The 15,776-nt window shown below is 38.2% G+C and overlaps 1 protein-coding gene across 1 annotated transcript in view; it reads right to left on the bottom strand.

Annotated features, from left to right (window-relative positions):
• The window catches only part of PRDM5 (PR/SET domain 5), a 166,003-nt gene that overhangs the window by 38,351 nt on the left and 111,876 nt on the right, over positions 1 to 15,776 (bottom strand). The window contains exon 14 of the mRNA XM_049786905.1: positions 418 to 503. Within this exon, the coding sequence (XP_049642862.1) occupies positions 418 to 503 (86 nt within the window). The remainder of the gene's footprint in view (positions 1 to 417; positions 504 to 15,776) is intronic.

Genomic DNA, 15,776 nt, shown 5'->3' on the forward strand with positions numbered 1-15,776 from the left:
AATGAGCACACACTGGCCTTACTCCCTGCACCACACAGGATTTCCCATCTTCCCTACAGATAAGACAGGTAAGAATCAAATAATGGTCATAAGCCAACAACCTCACCCTGCAAGAATATTCCTGTGGCTGGGAACCTGCTGCACACCAACACTGCTGTGGTTTGGAGAACTAAAATGTTACTATCATTTACTTGACATTTGTCACTGCAACTCCTATTGCTATGGAAGACCATCCTTCCATTTCCAGAATGGAGCCCCTTTAGCAACAGATTGGCACTGCCTTTGGATTTACTGGTATCCTCAATTGTTCATCAGATACAGGACTATGATTTTCTCAAGCAAAGTTCCTCGAGCAAAGCAAAGGGTGCTTTGGGGTTTGTGTAGTGTGTATTATGGGGTGTCAATGAGAATGCTTACTCTGGTGTGAGTCCGGATGTGCATCTTGAGCCCGTCATTTTTGCTAAAGCCTTTTTCGCAGTATGGGCACTGGTAGGGACGCTCACCTACAAGAGAGAAGGAAGGAAGAAGTGAAGCAGAGAGCCAGTTCTGGGCATGCTAAAGGATAATTAGGTTCTGATACTGAATGGCATGACACTATTCCTCTTTCCCCTGAAAAACATTACAGAACAAACAAACATGATAGTAACTATTAAAGGCTAATTTTCAGTGGATGTTAAGCATACACAGACTGGGTATTCATCCATTCAGTAGTTGTCTAATTAATGTCCTCGCCTTTGGGAATACAGTTATGAATGGTTTCACCAGATGACTGCCTGCATCATTTTACTAACAGGAGCTAGGGGAAAAAAAAGCTTTTCTAAAAATACATTATTTTATGTTATAAAATTCTAAAAAAAAATACATTGAAGACAACAGATTTCTGTAATATAATGATTGTATTTTTAGATAGTTGCAGCATTTCTAATTTCTTGAAGAAAAAGATCTTCTAACTCTGTCATTACCATAATTATTTAAATATTTCTAAAAGAAGAAAAATGTAGTGTATTCATGTGAGATCTTTAAATTTTCATTACTAATGCTGAATCTGAGTTTATTATACCATTCTCTCTTTACAAAAGAAAATTTAAAGATATCAGTGTGAATAGAAAGAGAACTTAGCCACAGACACAAAGAGGCAAAAGAATCAAATGGGTCATCTTTCAAGCTACAAAAAACAAACAAATAAACAAAAGGACACCAACTCTTTCCAGGTAGTCTATTTTGGACTGATACCTCAGTTGCATTCTCAGAATGGGTGGGAGCAGATTCCCCTTTCTCATGAACCACAGCAGCCCACAACCATACTCAACACTTCTGAAAAAATGGGTCAGTTCTATAACTTAACCTGTTCAAACCACCAACATATCAAATTAGTTTCAGATCTTGGACAACAAGCAGCCAGGGCCACAAGTAACCATGCAATACCACAAATTTTCATAGATTCAATGCAGTCGTTTCACAAGAAATATGATGGCAAAATTAAATAGAAATCTACCAAGCTCAACACAGACAGCTCACCTCGCACCCAGTAAATCTGTAGACACTGGCATTAGTAACACCATGGAGAGAGATATGACAATTATTTCAAATTGACAGTTGCTGATTTAAGTTTCGATAATTAAATTGACTTTGTGTTCTAACAATATGAAGTAAATTTGGTCCAGCAAAGGGGCAGGGTAGGGTATTGAGTGGGAAATTGAATATACTGATGAAGGAAAGGTAAATGGGTGATGGAATTGGTGTTTAAATATTTAATGCCTAAAATAACTGTATTATGAACAACTCAGTATATCACAGTGTTATAATAAATTTTTGTTTGTTTTTTTGGGGGGTCACACCCGGCAGTGCTCAGGGGTTACTCATGGCTTCATACTCAGAAATCACTCCTGGCAGGCTTTTGGGACCATATGGGAAGCTGGGATTCGAGCCAATGACCTTCTGCATGAAAGGTAAACGCCTTACCTCCATGCTATCTCTCCAGCCCCTATAATAAATTTTTAATATTAATATAGTTCCTGGATACCACTTTAACACTACAAGCACAATTTGGGGGAATTTTAGTCTTTAATTTGTTAAAGTATTTCCCCTCTTGGATTTTATTTTATTTTTTAGCAGGTGTATTTATTTATTTACTTAAATAAATAAATATTTAAACAGTGTGTTTACAAACATGATTGTAGTTGGATTTCAGTCGTAATAAAAGAATATCCCTCTTCACCAGTGCAACATTCCCATCACTAATGTCCCCATCTACCCCCCACCCTGCCTGCCTGTATTCAAGACAGACTTTCTACTTCTCTCACACACTGACATTGTTATGATTGTTCTCAGTGCAGTAATTTCTCTAACTGCATTCACCACTCTTTGTGGTGAGCTTCATAAGATGAGCCAGTCCTTACGGCCCTCATCTCTGGGAATTATTTCAATAATGTCTTTAATTTTCTTAAAACCCATAGATAAGTGAGAATACTCTGTATTTCTCTCTCTCTCTCTCTCTTTCTCTCTGTGACTTATTTCACACAGTTTAATAGATTCCATGTGCATTCATGTATAGGAACATTTCATGACTTCATCTGTCCTGACAGCTACATAATATTCCACTGTATATATATATATATATGTACCAGTTTCTTTAGCCATTCATCTGTTGAAGGGCATCTTGGTTGTTTCCAGCTGGGATCCTGACCATTGACACATCTGAAATGTGACTAGTTAAAAAGTATTTGAAATACACTACTCAAGAACAGCAGTATGGAAATTTTACAGAAGGAGATGGAGACAATCTTTCTTCCAGGATAAACTAGTGAAGAGGACATAAACTATCTTATGAGTTTAGTCTCCAAACAAGCTACCTCATAAGGACCAAAAAAGTCATTATAATAAACACCATTGGCAAATATTGCTCCATTTTGGGAACAATTCTATTTTATTATATGCCTTTAGATAATAAATGATAGATGGCATTTATGCATTTTTAAAACACATTTTGAACCTGTGTGTCTAACAATTGAGGGGACAAAGTAGCTGTGGTCTACAGATGCAAAGAAATACTGCTCAGCTGTAAGAATAGATGAAATTCTTCCTTCTACTACTTCAGGGATAGAACAGAGAAAGTCATTTTAAGTAAAATAACAGAAAGAAGAAAAGCCAAATATGGGAGAATCTCCCTCATATGAGGAATAGAGATGAGCAAAATGAAGGAACTGACAGAAAAAAGAACTCTGAAGATATAAGGGAAAGAGAGTAGAACATCTAATAGATAAAAAGACAGAAACCTAATTTAAGAAATGAGCATCAGAAGAATGTTAGGCCTCCCAAAGCATGAAGATACTAATAAAAAGAGTAATTTAGAGTTCAGGTTAGCCTGTATCTTCATGATAATAGGAGTAAATCGTTTCATCACCAAATATCACCAAACATCACCAAACATAGTCATGGGCAGAATCACCTCAAAGTATAGTATCTTGGAATAAAAATACCTCTTTAAAAATAAAAACATGACATGTAACCTGATATTAACAAAGAAAACTCCTGCAAGACAAGGTATTTCTACACCAGCAATCTTGATACTTGACCATGGTTTAAGAAATGAACTGATCACTGTAAAAAATGGGGTTCTGAAAAGTGATAAAGTGATATACATTGTAGCCTCTATAAACAGTAGTACAAACCACAGTGTCAGAACAGAAAAGAGAAAAAAAGAGAAGAGCGAGAGAGAGATGAAATCTCTATGCAAAGGCAGGCAGGGGGGAATTTGGGACATGGGGAAATGTGCACTGGTGGATGGTGGTGAGCACTGTTTGACTGAAATTTAATCATAAACAATTTTGTAACCATTTGCTTAAAGTTATAAAAAAAGAAATGAACTTGATGGGGCCGTAATGATAGTGTAGTGGATAGGGCTCTTCACATGCAGCTGGCTCAGGTTCAGTCCCTGGCACCCCAGGAGTGATGTCTGATAACAGAGCCAGGAATAAGCCCTAAGCATCACCAGGTGTGTCCCCATAACAAAAACACAACAAAAACAAACAAACAAAAATAAATGAACTTGACTGCTTTATCAAAAAGCTCCGAGATAACAGTTTGTTTCAAATAATAAAATATGCTGAACGTAACAAATAGTCATGATGAATCTAGGAAGATTAAAATAAAACTTAAATAAAGATTAAACACTGAAGATTAAAATGTATACAAAAATTGTACTAACTGTACAATGGTAAGTTAGTTGTGCATATTTTACCATGATTAAACTGTGTAATCTATGCTTAGAAATAATTTTTTTTTGTTTTGTTTTTGGGTTACACCCGGCAGCGCTCAGGGGTTACTCCTGGCTCTAAACTGAAATCACTCCTCGCAGGCTCGGGGAGGGGGAGGGGGACCATATGGGATGCTGGGATTCAAACCACCGACCTTCTGCATGCAAGGCAAATGCCTTACCTCCATGCTATTTCTCCTGCCCCTCCTTTGAAACAATTTTAAATAAATGGCAAAGCTTAACCCATGGTATATATTAAAGAAATGTTGACTAAACTGTTTTTGAAAACATTTTTATGATTTTGTCTTATATTTTATGAGTATAATTTCAGGTTACATCTCATGTTTTTATTTATTTATTTATTTATTTATTTATTTATTTATTTATTTATTTATTTATTGGTTTTTGGGTCACACCCGGCAGCACTCAGGGTTTACTCCTGGCTCCATGCTCAGAAATAGCTCCTGGCAGGCTCATTGGACCATATGGGATGCTGGGATTCGAACCAATGACCTTCTGCATGAAAGGCAAGCGCCTTACCTCCATGCTATCTCTCCAGCCCCTTCATGTTTTATTTTTAAAGAGGTTTTTTTTATTCCAAGATACTATACTTTGAGGTGATTCTGTCCATGACTATAGATACATGTTTGGTGATGAATTGATTTACAATTCTATTTTAGAAACATTTGAATGTTTCATCTTTAAGATGAAGAGATAGAAATACATACAAACATAATTTAAGATGAGATCCAAAATTTCATTTTTAGTAAATCCATATTCATTAGTGTTTAAATGATTTTTAATAATTTTTAAGCCATACTTTTGATTTCACTTGAAATTTTCTTTCAAAATTCAGTGCTGCAATGTCAACTTTTAAAGCCTCAAAGTTTGTACATGAAAAATAAGATGGTTCCATATGATTTGAATTTTATACATGGGATTCATTTTCTTATGTTTTTTTGGGTCACAACCGGTGGTGCTCAGGGGTTACTTCTGGCTCTGCACTCAGAAATCGTTCCTGGCAGACACTGGAGACCATCTGGGATGCCAGGATTCAACCTATCCTGGGTCGACTGCATCCAAGGCAAACGCCCTACTGCTGTGCTATCTCTCTGGCCCTTTGAGTTTTATACATGGAATTCTTTAGAAAAATGCTTGTTACAAACATCACGGGGCTGTTACTTTTCATTTGTATATTTTTTTCTTTTGAAGACTAAAAAATTGTTGCAAAGCATCAAAGTGACACATTCTAAATGAAAATGATAACTGTGCAGAAGCCAGCCCAACAAGTTTCCAAGCTTACTTACCATTCCATTGGAATTTACAGAGCTTCTAATAAATCCAACTTACACCACAGAGAGGAGTGAAATGCTACCCTGACAAATTCAGATAGCTCAAGTTCATTCTTGGCACTTTCCTATGAATTCAGATACCATTTTTTTTTCTTCCTGCAGCAAAAAGATCCAGGAAGTCCCATAGACCTTACTGAATCCCACATTGCACCTCTTGGAATACTCCCATTCGTCAAATCCTACAGAATCAGATGTTCTGAAGAAACTAAAACAGATGATACCAACTTTTCAAAGACAATAAAAATAATGTGACCACATTTGTCCCTTGGTTAATTATAGATACTCCGTAAGAGGATTAAAGGTTTAGGGTGGGGTAAAAGGCAACAAATGATTTACTATAAGTGGGCAGTAAAATGGAAAAAAAATTGTTCACTGAAGGGACTTTTAATCTCAAGAGCCTTTTGCCATTGGAATCAAGACTGTTCTGGCTTCTCAAATCCAAGTTTCTGTGGCACTAAGAACAAGCCAAAAAAGACATTTGTTTCCCCCATAAGAACCAAACTGTGGTTCCCCCATTTCAATCTCCACCTCATTTCTAAAGAGGTTAAGTGGACTAAAGCTTTATTCTAAAATAAACTCACTGGCTCCCTTCGTACCAAATTAAGGGTTGAGAACAAAACAAATTAGTTTTCCTAGTGCTCAGAAAAGATAAGAAATGCAGAATCAAAGGGACCAGAATTCCGTCGATGCAATGAAGTAGAATTAACTAAGAGACCCAGGTGACCCATTCCCACCTCAGGATGTTTGGCTGGGTCCACCAGGAGCAATAATACCCAGACCAGGAGGACTCAGGGGCCTGCAATGCCCAAGCCAGCCAGATACTGGCCATATCACAAAGGTTCCAGTATCAAGGAGAAACCTCTATACCTAAGAACTTTCAATATTGCTCTAAGGAACACTTCAAAGAAATGACAATAAATAGAGTAAGGTTGTCATTGATTGGGTTTTGCTGCTTGGGGAAGAAAATTATTCATCCTTTTGCTCTGCTGTTTTCTGTATGAGGAATTTCTGCTGGAGGTTTATAAGCTTGAGTGTGTGTGTGTGTGTGTGTGTGTGTGTGTGTGTGTGTGTGTGTGTGTGTATAGGGGGCCACACTGCAGAAGGACCCATCCTTAGGCCTCATGGGCCTGCAAACTCACTAGCTTTCTTGTGCACATGAGCCCTCAAAAATACAGAGATATTAGTAGCAAAAGAATCCAGAAGCTTCTTTACAGACACTGCTAATTCTTGCACAGTCCAAAAAGTGCAATTCAAGGATTATAAAAACAGAAGAATGAAGTTGTTCTAGGTGGAAAAGGGGAAGCAATGTGGAAGATCACTGCAATCAGGGTTCAAACCTTCTTCAGCTGTTTAACCCTGAAGAAAAATGCTAGTGTGTTTGAGATTTCTGATTTAATAAAGATACTGATTACTGATTCTATCTAATAATCTTCAAACCTATTAAAGCTATTGGGGACAATCATTGGCAAGGTCACTTCCATGTTGGAGAACCTCTAATTTATCCAAAGAGGGGAAGCAGAGAGAAGGAAGGGAAGCAAAGGGTGAGGACAGGGAGGAAAAGGGAAAGAGAAGTGCCAGGGAGATCTCCATACACAGGTTGTAGTTGATTAAGCTACATTATTACTTCATTTGCTGACTGTTCATACCACTGTACTCCAAAGACAAACTCCCTCACTCTCACTGGTTTCCACAATACAGCCTACCATAGTCCATCCCCTAACATAAGCATTATAGTTTTTGCACAGAAAACAACTAGATCTTTTGATATTTTTGGAAAGGAAAAAAGATCATTATACTGGCAATAAAATCAAAACCATCATGACGGGGCCAGAGAGATAGCACAGTAGTAGGTGTTTGCCTTGCAATCGGCTGACCCGGAACAGACCAGGGTTCAATTTTTGACATCCCACATGGTCCCCTGAACTTGCCAGGAGCAATTTCTGAGTGCAGAGCCAGAAGTAACCCCAATGCCATTGGTTGTGACAAAAAAACAAACAAAAATAAACACAAACAAACAGACAAACAAAAAATCCATCATGACTCTTGTTAGGAGTTATTGGTGCAGGTTTATACCCCAAAATATTGAGGGAAAGGAGCAGATTACAAGGTGGGTGGGAGAGGACAAAATGCACGTTCTGCTGGTGTGGACAGAGATCACAGAAACACCCCTTATATGTGAAAGTAATACCAAAAAACCTCAAGTCAGAGTCCACAGCTTTATTTTAGGAAAATGCTGAAGCTCTTGAAGTGTGAGTCAGAGATGTTTCTTCCTCTGAAGAATTAAGCACTCTCTCTGATTAGCTGTTCTACTAACACTAAAACCTGCAGTTTCAAGAACATTTGATTTGGGCCAAAAAGTTGGTAATCAACCACTTAGGAAAAAAATTCCACAGAATTAATTCCTAAATTTCCAAATGCAGATTCTCCAGTTCCTATGAAATGTCTTTAAATGCTTTTGATTTTCTCTTGCTCACAACTTCTTTTAAGTATCTATTTTTATTTATGAATTACTGATTCTAATGATAGACACTGTTTCCATAACTCCAAATATTATGACTAATAAATAACATCATAATAATTAGTTAAATAATTAGACATAAATAATATGACTAATGAACTAATTTCAGACAAAAAGCTTCAGAAAAAAACTGAATGGTTAAGACCCCATCACCTAATTTTCATACACTTTATTGCTATGCTGATCACAGGTATTTAGCAGAAAAATGAAATATTTCCTAAGACAGTGATTTATTACTATATTCAGAGAGCAGTGAGCAAGAAAATCTGGGCCAGAAGGGCCAACACAGCCGGTATCTATTAACACAGAAAGTTGGTGGAAACTGTAGACAAGTAATTAACCTTCTAGCCCACAGCTTTATAACCCCAAAAGCAGTGCCTAGAATTTCTTTCATAATTTATGAACAACTGAAGGGATTTATGTCACCATCCATGGCTCCCAGGCAGAATGAACCTCTCTCTTGCTGACCCTGAGGAGCTATAAACCGACAGGACCATGTGCTCCCTGTTTCCAGCTAACCCGCCGCAGAGTGCCATCCACCATTCCTGCCCAGAGCCCCATGATGAATTACTGAACTAACTGGTCTCAATCCTCCCAACCCCTGTACCCACAGTGGTTGCAACCCTGCTGGACACCTCCCTTCTCCCAATAGCTATACAGCACACCCTCATGACAATACAACCTCCTGGAAATATCGATCCTTCTTGAGCTTCTGGAGATACTTCCAGGCTGCTGTAAAGGCTCTATATGAAAAGGCACTACTGCAGGCCATCGGAAGTGAGGGGAATGTCTCTGCATGGTGGAGGAATCCCAGCCAGGAAAATAAGGGCTGGGAAATTCAGTCACCACCAGTACAGCATGGGAGACCACCATGCTGTAATGCAGAGGACCCATATTACTCAGTGCCCAGCATCTCTCTACCCAGACCAGGCTGGGACATGGGTATAAAGATGAAGATTTCTTCAGAAAAGGAAACTTAACCTTTAAGTAGGTTCAGCAACCTACTTCAGTGCTTTCAAGGTGGTAAGAAAAAAAAATTTGCCTGAAAGCCCATAGTCTTGACTCTAGAATCCAGATCCTAGATCTGAACTAGGTCTGATGGTTTAAAAGAGAATTAGGTTTGTGTTTGGAAAATGACAGCAGCTTGGTTAGACCCTAAATAACAAGCTACAGACCTTTGAGCTTCTGAGCAGAATTGATTATCGATGATTATCCTCAATTGGTTGATACATCAACAAGATCATGTTTTCAGACCTAATGGAAGGAATGTTTTCATTCTATGGTAAGTTCAGAAGTAACAATAAGGGCTAAGAAGTATGCTAAAGATCAAGAAATACAAATACCAGTAAAGTGATACACTGGGAAAAGGCCTACGCTCAATTTACTTCTAGGTAAACTCAAAAGCAATGTAACCTTGGCAACTCACTGTATTTTGCAGGGCATTTGTTTGGCTAAAGGATTTTCATTTTTTAAAGTCATTTCTTCTCTAAAAATAAAAAATATAGCATTTTAAATATTTATGAAAGCAAGTGTCCTGTGCACGCTTGCCAGGTATGTACCTATTTAATCACCTAATCATGAAGACTATGCTTTATAAAGTGGGTGCAAACTTTATTTAAAACATTTCAAAATGAATGGAAAAACTTTTGTCAGGCTTCACTCTAATAGGGGTGTAAAAGACAAAAATTCCTATTCCTCTAAAACAGGGACAAACCAAACAGCTGTTACTTTGTCTCATAGAATAATCATTAGTCCTAGATAATAAAAGAAGACCTGTTCTAAAAATCTACACACCAAAACTACTTTAAGTGTGACCGGAACTAAAACTATCACTATACAGAAAGCAAACTGGATGATTCTCACCAGCAAAATGGAAAGAAGAAACTCCACTCTCACTTCCTTTTCTTGAAACAGTGTTATTTAATATTATCCCACCCAAAATAAACCCCTGGATTTCTAAATTATTGATGGCTGGAATACTATTAAAAAAGTGAAAACAGGGGCCAGAGTGGTGGCACTAGAAGTAGGTGTCTGCCTTGCAAGCACTAGCTTAGGACAGACCACGGTTTGATCCCTTGGCATCCCATATGGTCCCCCCCAAGCCATGAGCGATTTCTGAGCACATAGCCAGGAGTAACCCCTGAGTGTCAATGGGTGTGGCCCAAAAAAAAAACAAACACGGTGAAAACAACTTGAACATAATGGAAAAAGCCTGACCATTGTTGAGTACACAGAGATACCATTGCATTGCAGTGGGTCAATTCAAACATGCATCCACCTAATTGAAAGGTCCAGCTATGAATGAGTAATCTTGTCTTACAAGTCAAAAAGGTACATGTTTAAGCAGCTCATACCCTAGGAAAATTATAGAAATAGTGAAATTTTCAGTAATCACTATATTTTCAGCAATCATCCACTCTCGGCAGAAACTTAAAAATTTCACTTAAAAATACCTTCAATGAGGGGCTGGAGAGATAGCATGGAGGTAGGCATTTGCTTGCATGCAGAAGGATGGTAGTTCGAATCCCAGCATCCCATATGGTCCCCCAAGCCTACCAGGAGCAATTTGTGAGTGTAGAGCCAGGAGTAACCCATGAGCGCTGCTGTGTTTGACCCAAAAAACAAAAAACAAAAAAAAAAAACACAAAAAAATACTTTCAGTGAGGGGCCAGAGCCATTACATAGAGTGGTAAGGCGTCTGCCTTGCCGGCACTAGCCTAGGATAGACCGCAGTTCAATCCCCTGCCATCTCATATGGTTCCCCAAGCCAGGAGCGATTTCTGAATGCATGGCAAGGAGTAACCCCTGAGCGTCACCGGATGTGGCCCCCAAAAACAAACAAAATACCTTCAATGAAGTAAGAATAAGAACCCTTTTGTAAAACCCTAACTCTTTAGTACCAGTTTCTGAATATTCATTGTGACAAAAATAGCAAGAATGCATTTAAGATATATATATATATATATATATATTTTGACAGATGGACATTGTCTCAATTTAAAATGTAAGCTGAATAGGCAATGTTTTCATTTTTATCATGGAATAACCATTACTTATTTGAAACTAAATGACTGATGGACATTATCATGGTTATTGAATTTGAGTATATGGTGAACATTTGTTTCTTTAAAAAGGCAAGACAACTACAACTACAACTGAACGGGTCTTCTGGAAACACAATGAAAGACTATCCGAGGCTCCAAAAACCAAGACCACCAACTACAGAAGACTGACTAAAGCAACAACGATGGAACAGAACTTCTAGAACCATAAAGAAAGACGACTTCCTAGGCTCCATTCTTTGACCTGTGCAGAGACCAAGATCTCTAGATACAGAGGTCTGATTTTATCATCCATGACAGAGCAGAAGTTTTCCATGCACCACAAAAGGTCCTAGGGGAGAGTAAATAAACAGGTATGGAGGGGGTAGTTATTCTCATGACAGTATACTTCAAGGATGGAGAAACGCTGTATTGGGTCTCAAACTCGCGGCCCACGGGCCACAAATGGCCCTCCGTACAACATTTTGTGGCCCTGTCCTAGAGGAATCTTTTTTTTGTTTTGTTTTGTTTTAGTTGTTTGGGTCACACTCCCCAATGTTCAAGGCTTACTACTGACTTTGCACTCAAGGATCACCCCGACTTTGCCTCCTGCGGCCCCGAGGTAAATTGAGTTTGAGACCCTTGCCAAGGGAATTCCCTTTCTAATTTCCCCAATATTTGATGTGCCCATGCAGAAAAAAAAAAGCAACAGCACAAAATAATTTTTATTGGTTTTGTTATTGTTGTTGTTTTCATTTTTTGTGCTTTGTTTTGTTTTTATTTCAGGACCGTGGTTATTGTGTTGGTGGTTGTCTTTATTGCTGTGGTGCTGTGGTGCTTTCTGGATCTTTTGTTTGATTTTTCTTTTTGTCTTGTTGTTGTGTTTCTCTTCCTTTTCCCTTTCTTCTGTCAAATTGATATTATAGCTTCTAGAAGAACTCCACCCATTTTTTGCTTGTTTGATTTTTTACCCCATTTTATTTATTTATTTTTCTTTTCTTCAAACAGAACCGTACAACTTGAACCATCTTGTTCCACCTCTCAAATTGAGGGGGAAATAATAGAGGGTTCCTAGACCAAACAGTTGTATGATCACAAAGAAGTAATAAAAATGATCAGACTTAAACACTAAATCCAAAGCCAATGACAACAGAATCGATACCCATTCTACAACAAGCTAGACACAGAGGGGACCACTTAATCCTAGCAGCCTGAAAGGTAAGGGAGGGGGATATAGGATGCATGCTGGGAAAAGGTATGGAGGGAGGACAGCTTTGGTTGTGGGAATTCCCCTGATTCAATGTCAATATGTACCTAAAATATTACTATGAAAGATCTGTAATCCACTTTGGTCAAAAAAAAAAACTATTATTATAATAATAAAATAAAAGAAAAAAGGGGAAAAAGACAAATGAGCGTGTCACTTTCAAAAAGCAAGCAAAAAATAGAAATTATAGTATTTCTTACAATTGTAACAAAATTTAGGATTTGAGGAAACTTGTATCTGCTCCCACATGCAAAAGCTTCCAGACCTGCCTAGGGAGCTCAGTGATAACTTTATCACAGGTGGGAGAGTATATAACCCAGTGAACCAGTATTTCCCCAATGATCTGTATGTTGTGTTACAGAAAGATAGAGTGGGAAAAGACTAGAAGTACAGGACACACCAATGGATTTTAATGTAGCAACACTGGAAAAGTTGACTGAAATTATTTTGATTCTTCATTACTGTCAGCCTTCAAAATGAATTTTTTGAAAAGAATCAAGAATTTATCAATACCAAGAATTATTTTAAATAGCTGGTTTTCAAAACCCTCATTGTACCAACACCTCAGGACTGAGATCAGATATCCTGCAGATTCTACACCAAAAGAATATACTCTAGAAGATAAACAGATACAACTATGAGAATCCAATTGCCTCTTCTTGAACAGGTCATGAAAGTGTCAGAAAAAATAAAACAATGTCTCCCCTTCTCACAAAGTTATATTTCTAATAAGGAACATGTAATTATCATCTGTAAAATGGGTTATCAGTAAATGGGTTTACTAAATATTAATATTCTAATAAAAGAGCAGCTCTTAATTTCTGATAAACAGCTGCAGCTAAAAGCTCAAGAAGCCAACTTCTCAGGGTCCACAATTATTAAGAGTGACTGATGTGGAAGGACAGTACAAAAAGAGGTACATCCTCCATGATTAGAGATTCTTAATAGGGTTTGACCTTGGCCATCCCTCCTCCCTCAAAGAGAGCTCTGGTTAAAGGGGATAATTTACCTATTAACACTGTTGTTCCAGGAGCATTTCTAAGCCCCATTGCTCATGCTTAGCTTCTCCCCTGTACCTCACTTACTCCCTGGGCTATGTTCTTCAAATATCCCAGTTCTTCTTTTGGTTAAGTGTTGTTGGAAGAGAATACACTGTCTCTGGTTATCAGCCTGGGACTCGTTCTTTCCCAGTTATGAGCTGGGGGGAACATCCTGGGTCCTCAAATGTACCTGGAGGAAGAAGTTGACCCTTGCTGGCCAATAGGGTGGGCACAAGTCACCCCACAAAAAAAATTAAATCATTCAGATTTGAAAGAGAGCAGTATAGTTATAGGAAAACAACTAAATAATTCTCTATTTGTGTGAATAAATGTGTGCCACCTTTTATTTTTTTTTTCATGTTAATGCCAATATTGACTCTGGCAATGTTGGCTAAATTTCAATGGCCGGTTCTCTTGCTGAACAACTACCTATCCAAAAGGCCAAAATCTGTATAACATTTGGCAAAGTTTTATGTACACAAAAAACAAGCACTCCATGCAAAATATTATTTGGATTTCAGACTATTCTTTATAGGTTAAATGTGACTAGAGAGAGATCTGTCATAGAAAACAAGAAGACTCACTGCATACATTTAATATTTTAGAGAAAATTCTTGGAGCCCAAAACACAACTCTCTTGTGCTTGTACCTTTAATGAAGATATTCATAATTAAACATGAGTGGACAAATATAAGTTTAAGTAATTTATTCTTTTCTCCCAACTATTCGTTCTCCCTATAAAATAAAATATAGGGGCTAGGATGGTGGTGCAGGTGTTAGGGCGTTTGCCTTGCACTTGCTAACCTAGGACAAACTGCAGTTCGATCCCCCTGGATCCCATATGTTCCCGAAGTCAGGAGCAATTTCTGAGCATCACTGGGTGTGGCCCCAAAGTCAAAAATAAATAAATAAATAAATAAATAAATAAATAAATAAATAAATAAATAAATAAATAAATAAATAAAGTAAATAAAAAACATACTATACCAAACATCCTGAATTCAGTGACACCCTGTAGTCTCAGGGCAGTGTATAAATTTCACCCTTTTGGGCTCCATAATATGCTTTTTGCTCATGTCCTACCTTCCTTCCATCAAGTCAAAACAGAAATGCATACTGACAGGACAGAAAATTGGAAGAACAGACTCTAAAATCTATTTTCAGGGAGGTCAAATACATCCTTTCAGGAAGACTGATAGATAACATGAGTTGGCTGCCATCACATTTACCCTCACTCTGTGCGGCACTCGATAAGGGGTCCTGTTGACATCCAAGGGCTTCTATCACTAATTCTTCTTATTAGGATATAGTGTTCAAAGAGCTGCTGTCTTGGGAGTCCCACACTGTTTGGCCCTTGACTGCTCTTTTCCTTTGACTTCTCCTCCTTTCTGCTGCCCTGGGCTTCTGTGCACAGGCTGAACACAACTTTGAAGCACCCCACCACCACCACCACTGCCGCCTTATTCTAGATGTGTGTTGACTAAGAATACCTCCTTTCCTTCCTTTATTTTCCTTTCCTCCCATTATTCTTTTGTTTCCCTGTGTCCCTTAAGTTGTTCTTGGTAACATGCTTCATGTAAAAATACTGAAGAGGGGATTCTGAGATATTACTAATGGGTCCTGTCTTTTCAGTTTAGCCAGAAATTTTCCAAAATTACACCCCACCACAGCCCTTTTCTCCTGTGCATCATAACCCTAGTGGTGATTTTCAGCTGACTCATATATGTCATCTTCATTCACTAAACAGGCACTGTGCTAGGTCCTGGGGATACACTCATCATAGCAGCCAAACACCTCAGCTCTGGGAAGAGTACCACTGAGCATTCATCTCAACCTTCCCAAGTTCATCTTGACACAAAAAGTAAAATTCTACAATATTCTTTCAAGACACTTACTTGTTCATTCACCCTTTATTAGATAGCCCAGCTTCATCAGAGAAAATGTGCAGGCAAATGAAGGCAGTTCTTTAGAAAACAAGGTATGGCAAACCAGATATTCCAGTCAAATCACCTCACCTGCATTCCAATGAAATTCTATTGCTTTTGAGTAACATTCAAAGACTTTACAAAGTTGAGATGTCCCAATATGTGAGTTACAGGAGATTTTTCTTAAGAGGTGCTCTTAATCTTCTATTAAAAAGCAATCACTGGGGCTAGAGCAGTAGCATAGCTGGTGGGGAATTTGCCTTGTATGTGGCCAACCCGAGTTCAATCCTCAGTACCTCTTTAATTCCCTGAGCCTTCCAAGAGTAATTTCTGAGTGCAGAGCCCAGAGTAACCCCTGAGTACTGGTGGGTGTGGCCC

Source organism: Suncus etruscus, chromosome 14 (genome assembly GCF_024139225.1).
Source record: "Suncus etruscus isolate mSunEtr1 chromosome 14, mSunEtr1.pri.cur, whole genome shotgun sequence".
Classification (NCBI taxonomy): domain Eukaryota; kingdom Metazoa; phylum Chordata; class Mammalia; order Eulipotyphla; family Soricidae; genus Suncus; species Suncus etruscus.